The 8,193-nt window shown below is 52.9% G+C and overlaps 1 protein-coding gene across 1 annotated transcript; it reads right to left on the reverse strand.

Annotated features, from left to right (window-relative positions):
• Positions 1–1,767: 1,767 nt before the first annotated feature.
• LOC147913091 (C-type lectin domain family 18 member A-like) lies at positions 1,768–4,984 on the reverse strand. The gene is made up of 4 exons (XM_087419627.1): positions 4,901–4,984; positions 4,186–4,348; positions 2,229–2,399; positions 1,768–1,923 (listed from the first exon to the last, which is right to left on the reverse strand). Exons 1-4 carry the CDS (start codon positions 4,982–4,984, stop codon positions 1,823–1,825), a joined length of 519 nt encoding a protein of 172 aa, XP_087275753.1. The 3' UTR covers positions 1,768–1,822.
• Positions 4,985–8,193: the final 3,209 nt, after the last annotated feature.

Below are 8,193 nucleotides of genomic sequence, written 5' to 3' on the forward strand. Positions count from 1 at the left end.
AATTGAGGCCCATCTTCCCAATCAAAAGCCAGCTGAGGGGCCCCAGGCTCCCCTCCCCCTACGTCAGGCTCCCTATTGGCTTCACTACAAGTAAGGTCTAAGACCTCTTCGGATGTGAGGCCTGCGGTCCTGGACTGGCCCTTGTTCCAGAAGAGTGGGAAGACAAGCAAGCAGGGCTGGTCCACCCCGGGTCTGGCAGGGAAGATGCCCAGTCGAGCCTCAGGGCCCCGGGTCCCACCGGGAAATGTGCTCCTGAGCTGGAAAGGAAGCAGAACAGAGTGAGGGGCAGTGGCAGCCCAGGCAGTCCTGGGACGGGGACCCTGCTGCACTTGGTTCAGAAGTACCCATGGCCATGGTCCCTCGTGGAGCTCCAGACCCTTCCATCAGGTGCTGCTGGAAGCCAGCTCTGGGCCAGGTTTCACCTCTGCCCCCCCACCCCCTACAAACATAGTTCATGGGGCTCTAGGGAATTAGGGACACCGGGAACACGACAGTTCCCTAAGTGGCAGCTTTAGTGACAGGAGGAAAGAGACTGTGGAGAAATCCTGGCCAGGCTGCAGTTCCTGCCACTGCGTGGATGTGCTGTGTGAAGCTGGGCCCGTGTTGCCTCCTCTGGGCCTCAGGTGCCCGCAGGCACAGCAAGGCCCTGAGCAAAATGTTCTTGGTGGCCCTGTGTGCTTGGACACCCTCTGAGCCTGTGACCTGGATATCCTAGCACCTGGAGTGGGCCAGTGGGTACCCCAGGAGACAGGGACCAGAGGAGGGGAGCCGTGGGAGGGGCCTCACCAAACTGGCAGATGTAACGATTTCGAGTTTTACAGCGTTGGTCGTTCCAGTTGAAGGCAGCCGATGCCTGCAGCTCCACGCAGTTGCCAAACCTACGGGGCCGAATGTCGGGTGCTCAGGGTGGAGGAATGAAGTTAGGAGTCTGGGAGAGCCTGAAATCCTCCACCCAGCAGGCTACCTGTACCTAAGAGACCTAGGTGCCCCCATTCTGCACATGGGGCTTCTGGGAGCCAGACATCCTCATGCTCCCATGCCCATTCGCCAGACCACTGTAGCCGGGAGGTCTCAGCAAACCCCCTACCTGGGGTACCAACTCCATCTACCCACCGCCAGCACTCAGCCACACCAGCCAATGTGGGGGGGGTGGGACCTGGAACACACAAGCCCACGTCCATCCAGTCTCCAGCTGGGAGAAGGTGTGCCCGGGAGCCTGACCAGCTGACTTCCTCTAGGTGAAGGCCAGGGGCATCGGCCTGGCTGCTGCCAAGGAGGTCGAGGGAGGGCTAGGCAAGGTCTTTGGAGCCCTTGGTGGCCACACAGTTTGACCACCTTCACCCCTGTCACCCCTGCCTTGGGCATTCCTGGGCTTTGAGGACCAGGCCAGGGCCACATAACCAGAAGACCCTCCACACAGGCTGGCTGGTGGGTGGATGTGTGTGTGAATGGATGCAGGTGGGTGAATAGCTAAAGAATGCTGGAACCGGAGTATTGATACAGGCAGAGGGAGCGTGGTGGGGGGAGGGGTGGATAGACAATGGAGGGATGGAGGGACAGCTGAGGGGACGACGGGACTGGTGGATGGATGAAGGCTTCTTGGGTTCCTTCTCCTTTATGAGGAGGCCAGGAATGTGCATCACCTCAGCATCACACCCACACCCAGATGTGCCCAGACTTCTTGGGCACCAGGTAAGACCCAGACCCTCACAGGGCTCAGCCAGGGAGCAGGCCGGTAGAGGTTCTTCAGTGGTGTCGGGAGGCTCAGCAAAAACAGGCTCAGGTGAGAAGGTGGGCTCAGGGGAGGGAAGGCACCCCACACTCACCCCTGGTTGTCAGGCTGCCCGAAGGCGAAACTGTTGAAGGACTGGTGCTCCCTGGTGGTCCAGCGGAAGGAGCCCTTAGCGGTCTTGTAGGTGAGCCCTGGGGCACAGCAGCCAAGGTTAGTGCCACTCAGAGCCCAGGCTCCCTGCTGAATGCCTGTCCAGCCCCCAGGCCTTAACCCAGCTCTTCCAGACCCCCTGGTGGTTCTCCCTCCCCTCAGCGCTCTCCCCAGGGAAGGGGATCACCAGCCCAACTACTGACCCATTCTGGGCTCCAAGCCCTCACTACACACACCCTTACTGTCTGCTGGTGAGTGCTCTGGGTTTCCACTGCCCGGATTCCTGGAGCAGTGTGGGGTACCCAGCCCCTGCCCTCACCGCACCCCCACCCAGCCAGGCACTCACCGATCCAGAAGTTTCTGGTCTCAAAGTCGCTGTCGGTCACCTCGTTGGTGGTCTCCAGGTGGCCCAGGTAGAAGGCGAGGATGTCCTGCACTTTCTGGCTCTCAATCTGGGCCAGCACCCCGCCCTTTCCCTGTAACCCCCACTCTGGGTCATGCTGGCAGGGCCCCAGAGCTCAGGCCAGCCCTTCCCGGTCATGGATGTCAAATCTGTGTGCTGGCCGGGCTGTCATCATCCCCACCCCCCCAGCCTCCTGCCTCTTAGAGTAGGGGTCCCCCTTCCTCTCCCCTGCCTGCATCTCCTCTTTCTGTGCACAGGGACCCAGGCTGTCAGGGTCCCACCCTCGGAAGTGTTTTGTTTCACCTGCTCAGTGTCTTTTTTTTTTTTTTTTTTAAAGATTTTATTTATTCAGTTTTTTCCCCCCAAAGCCCCAGTAGATAGTTGTACGTCATAGGTTCACATCCTTCTAGTTGCTGTACGTGGGACTCGGCCTCGCGTTGGACGGAGAAGTGTTGCCTCGGGGCGCTCCCGGGATCCGAACCCGGGCCGCCAGCATCAGAGCGCGCGCACTTAACCGCTAAGCCACGGGGCCGGCCCTGCTCAGTGTCTTAAATGCATTTGAATTGGTTGCCAACATTAGTAAATCAAGAGATGCCAATGAAAATCTGAATTTCTGGTTCTGTCGAAAAATCCCAAGTTCTGGCCTCTCTGAACTCGCATTCCTGCCTGGCAGCCAGCAGCTGGAGCTGACTCAGGATGGCTCCTTAGATGGCGGTTGACTGGGGCCTCATCCCTGGGTCCCTCAGCTCATTAAGTGACCTCCGGGCTTCCACGGGCCTCTGAGTTTGTGACCCCTGCTTTATACTAATGATGAGAGGCAGCTCAAGAGAAGACGAGGGAACCATCTCTTAGTCCAGGGTCCCCCCATTAAGACCCTTGCTTGAGACCCTGGGGGGTCCCTGAGAAGTCAGGGGTCAGCTGTCACCTGGCATTTCATCTTGGCTCCATAATAGGTGTCTGCCTCCGAAGACACCATGAAGCAGTCTCCGTCAATCCTCAGGTCACAGATGTGGAAGGGAAAGTGCACCTTGGCTGGGGGGAGGGAAGCCTGAGTTCGTGTGTGGGGACCTCAGAATCGTTACCCCTCTGCCCTGCCAGGGAGCTAAGCTCAAGATGCCCCTTCCTCTGGCCACCGGCTCCAAGCTGGAGAGGGGGTGGGGGTCAGTGGTGTGTTAGAAAATGTGTAACAACCAGCTCTCTCTCTAAAAGAAAAATCTATGGAGGGGCCGGCCCAGTGGCGTAGTGGTTAAGTGTGCGCACTCTGCTTTGGCGGCCTGGGGTTCACAGGTTCGGATCCCAGGCACACATCGACGCACCACTTGTCTAAGCCATGCTATGGCAGCGTCCCGTATAAAGTAGAGGGAGATGGGCACGGATGTTAGCCCAGGGCCAATCTTTCTCGGCAAAAAAGAGGAGGATTGGCGTCGAATGTTAGCTCAGAGCTGATCTTCCTCACACACACACACACACACACAAATCTATGGGGGGGGCCGGCCCGGTGGCATAGTGGTTAAGTTCGTGCACTCTGCTTCAGTGGCCCAGGGTTTGCGGGTTCGGATTCCAGGCGTGGACCTATGCACCGCTCATCAAGCTTTGCTGTGGCAGCACCCCATGTACGAAATAGAGGAAGATGGGCACAGATGTTAGCTCAGGGCTAAGCTTCCTCACCAAAAAAAAAAAAAAGAAAAACAAACCTATGGTATGTAGCATTTGCCAATCTCTGTGGTGTGAATATCCCCACCATGGTCAATTTCAAGCTAACAATGTGATGTTACTGAATGGGGAGTTGGGAAGAGATTGCGCACAATGGGCTCCTGTGAGCTGGTATGAGTTGGACCCAGCACTCCACAGAGGGGGTCCTGGGAGGCCCGACTCATCCGGGCCTTGGGGCATGACTCACTGGCACACTGGGCTCCCCCGTAGCCGACATCGCAGACACAGGAGCACTCCTCCTCCTGGAACTGGCCATGCACACACTGCACCCTGCACCGCACTGCCAGGACGGGGCAAGAGGGGATGGCGCTCAGCCTGCAATCCCTGGACGGCATGCTGCCCCCCTCAGGCTACAGATGTGCAGGGAATGGCCAACCACAGCAAGAACAGGGACAGAACCCATCAGGCCTTCCAACCGCTGCCACCCTTGGCTTTTTTGGTTTGATCTCATTGTAGAGAGAAGCAAATTGGGGTTTGGAAGGTGATCTGCTCATGGCACAGAGCTGGGGAGGGGGCACAGTGGGACAAGAATCCACTTGTGGATCCTAATTCCTCCTCCCACCACCCCAGAGCCTAAGGGGCCAAATCTGATTCCACTTTAAACCCCCTGCACAGCTCAGGGTCTGGCAGACAGTCGGTGCTCAATGAATGCTTGTTGAATGACTATATGCAGTGTGCAGATCAGCAAATACACGGTCAGCACCCTCTGACTCACTCAAGACTCCCTCGAAACCCTCTCAATGAGCGCAACACAGCCCCTGGCCACACCACGCGAGCATGTGTGCTAGCATCCCAGCTCAGTCCCTCCTTACCCCCAGGGGCTGCCTGCGCGTGTGCTGGGCCTAGACTCCACTCACCGCGCCCCCAGGCAGTTGTGATCTGGAACTCCAGGTGCCCCTCACCTTGGCAGTATCTGCCCGTGTAGCCAGGGGACAGTGGCAGTGGCAGGTGCTGATGTTGAGATGTCCGTGGTTCCGGCAGCTCATGCGACATGGGTTCCTGGGGACCTCTGGTCAGACAAGGAGGGAACTCTGGGGGGGTCCCTCCCCAGGCAGGTGCCTCTCTGGGTGCTGAGGCCCAGGGCATCCGGGACAGCCCCTCAGGATGCTGCCACCCTCCTCCAAGGTCACTAGATGAAGCTCTCATGTACCCAGTGCTCCAGGAGGAGGCAACCGAGTGGGACACTTACCACAGAGCCCGCCTGCATGGTCCCAGGCCTTGAAGCAGCCCGAGATGCTGGCCGTGCAGAGCGAACACCAGGCGCCCTTCTTATAGGGGGCAATTGTCTTGCCGTTTACCTCCCAGTTGCCTCTGTGAGAGCAAGCACCAGAGGGCTGGAAGGGCCTGGCCTTGGGCAAGGCAGGGGCAGGTCTTGCTGCCTGCCCCAGTGGCCCCTTCAGCTCCTTCTGGCCCAGCCAGGGAGTCAGGGAGCTGGGTGAGACAGGGAGATTTCCCAGGAAAGAAAAGATGACCTCCAAACTCATACTGGCAAATTCCCTGCAAGCAGAGTAGTGCTTCCAGGAAGGGCATCTGAGGAGAAGCTGCATTCTGCATGGCCAGATCGTGGGTGCTGCCCACTTCTGCACTCTCTCCCTTTCCCCCTTCTTCCCTCTTCCAAGGTGCCGACTAAGGTGCAGACCTAGGGGTAAAGGTTTTTGGGGTGTGTGGGTGTGCCCACCCTGGGTGAAAGTATCCCTCCCACCCCAGCAGGGGATGGAGGACAGCTGCCACGGCGGGGCTTACCCGGGAGAGTAGGCACAGACAAAGGCTTCCATCTCGGCCTGAGCCCCAGAGCAGGGGTGCTGCCCACAGCCCAGCTGGCTCGAGGTGGCCCACACGAGCTGCGGGAGACACAGTGGCTCAGAAACCCTATCACAGGCCACTCCCAGTCTGGGGGCCATCAGCACAGATGATGCTCGTCTGGGGAAGGGGGACACAGCTTTTGCCCCAAACCAGGCAGGCAGACAGCTCCCTCACCTCCCTGGGGCTTCAGGAGCAGCAGCTGTGCCAGGCAGGGCTATAAGGATGGGTGGGAAGAGTCTAGAAAGGCTTTTTAGGTGGGGAGGTGAGGGTCAGCTGATACCTGAAGGGAGGGGAGATTGTGAATGGGTGGAAGAGAGTGGCAAAAGACAGCCTTGGACGTCAAAGGCCTTGCGATGGATTGCAAAAATGGCCACAACCCTTCACTTCTCCCGGTGGCCCATTCTTTTAAATGTGGCTTTGCAGTTCTTTGCATGAAGAGGACTCACTTTCCCATATCTTGAATCTGGCTGGCCCTGTGACTTGCATTGGCCAACAGAATAAAGCAGAGGTGATATTGAGCTGGTTTTGAAACTAGGCCTCAGGAGAACTTGCAATTTTCCCTCACTCTCATGATCTCTCATGCTCAGCCACCACATGAACAAGCCTGCTGAAGGGTGAAAGAGCTCACGGGGCAGAGATGAGCCAGTTGCGGCCACGCTAGACAGCCAGCTCCCCGCCAACCCAGCAGCTGACTGTAGTTGCACAAGTGGGTCCAGCCAAGACCAGAAGAACCTCCCAGCTGAGCCAGCCCAAATTGCCCACCTGCAGAATCATAAGATGCTGAATTTTGGGGTAGTGTGTCATGCAGCAAAAGCTAACAGATATAGGTCTTTAACAGTATTCAAAACTTTGATTTAAAGTCTTAGAATCTGTGACAACTTGGAAACAGCACAAATTGTTGATACTCAGGAATAGCTAGGCAAACTCTGGTAGCCACTAAAAATGACAAGTATGAGGTAGGGAGATAAGAACATGGAGTCATATATATGTATCCACCAATTAGAGACTATACATTCTTTTTAGGACTGCATGGAACTTTTGCAAATGTTGACCCCTCACTAAACCACAAGGCAAGATTCACCAGATACCAAAGAACCAATATCCAGGCCACATTCTATGAATTCCATGCAATAAAATCTAAAGTAAATAATTTAGAAGTAAGTAAAGGAGAAAGCATAGTTTAGAAATGTAAATATACACTCAAAATCAAAGACAACATCATGATGAAAAATAGAAAACAGACCTAAATGACAAGGAAAACACTAAATATCAAAACTTAGGGGATACAGCTAACAAAGTTTAGAGGGAAATTTATAGCTTTAAATGCATAGAGCAGAAATGAAAAAAGACAAAATTAATGAGCTAAGAACCCATATCAAGAATATAAAAAAGAATAATAAACCAAATAAAGGAGAAGAAAGAAAATAATAAAAATAAGAGCAGAAATTAGTAAAAAGAATAAAAACAAAAAGCTAATTTGTTAAAATAGACACAGCTTTGGGAAGATTGGTAAAGAATAAGAGAGAAGGCACAAATTAAGTTGGGAATTGTAAAAGGACATAGCTACAGACACAGTAAGTATTTTTAAAATCTGTTTAATTTTAGTTTTAAATCTCTATTAAATAATGAACAATTATAAAGTTTGACTTTAAGTTTTCTCACTGTCACCATCTACCTGCCATTTTATTGTACAGATTCAGGAGCTTATGTTACATTTGTAATTGAATGTTAATGAAAAACAAGCCAGCAACCCATTTTTTTTTTTTTTTTTACCAATTCATTTTTTAGAATCTGAACGACTGAGTTCCAAAAGTAAATATAATGAATGGGATAGTCTATGTATAATCAACTCATAAAATAAACTGCAAGAAATTAAAAGAAAAGAACAATTATGACCAATAAATTGGAAAACATAAAAGGGACAATTTCCTAGAAAATAGAGGCTTGGCAAAACTGTCTCAAGAAGAAATAGAAAATCCAATGACCTATGACCATTTCTAAAATTTGAATCAGTAGTTAAAATCCACGCATACATACACATAACACATAAAACAAACAACCGAAAAATAGAACGAGGCCCAAATAGTTTTATAGGGAGTAATAGCAAATATTACAGAAACTATTCCAGGAAGTAGAAAATGAGGCAAAGCTTCCAACTCACTTTATGAGGTCAGTATAGCATTGCTATAACTCAGGCTAGGGCAGTATGAGAAAAGAAAATCAGAGGTCAATTTCACTATCAAATAATATTTAGCAAACCAAATCCAGCAATGAATTAAAAACAACAACAACACACACGCACATCCCCCCATCACATTATTTCACATCACATGACATGCTAAGTAGGTAGATATTTAAAATATTTAACAACCGGTAGGCATGGGTGCTTGCC

Source organism: Ceratotherium simum, chromosome 30, assembly GCF_057802395.1.
Source record: "Ceratotherium simum simum isolate JZ-2026a chromosome 30, ASM5780239v1, whole genome shotgun sequence".
In the NCBI taxonomy this organism is placed as follows: domain Eukaryota; kingdom Metazoa; phylum Chordata; class Mammalia; order Perissodactyla; family Rhinocerotidae; genus Ceratotherium; species Ceratotherium simum.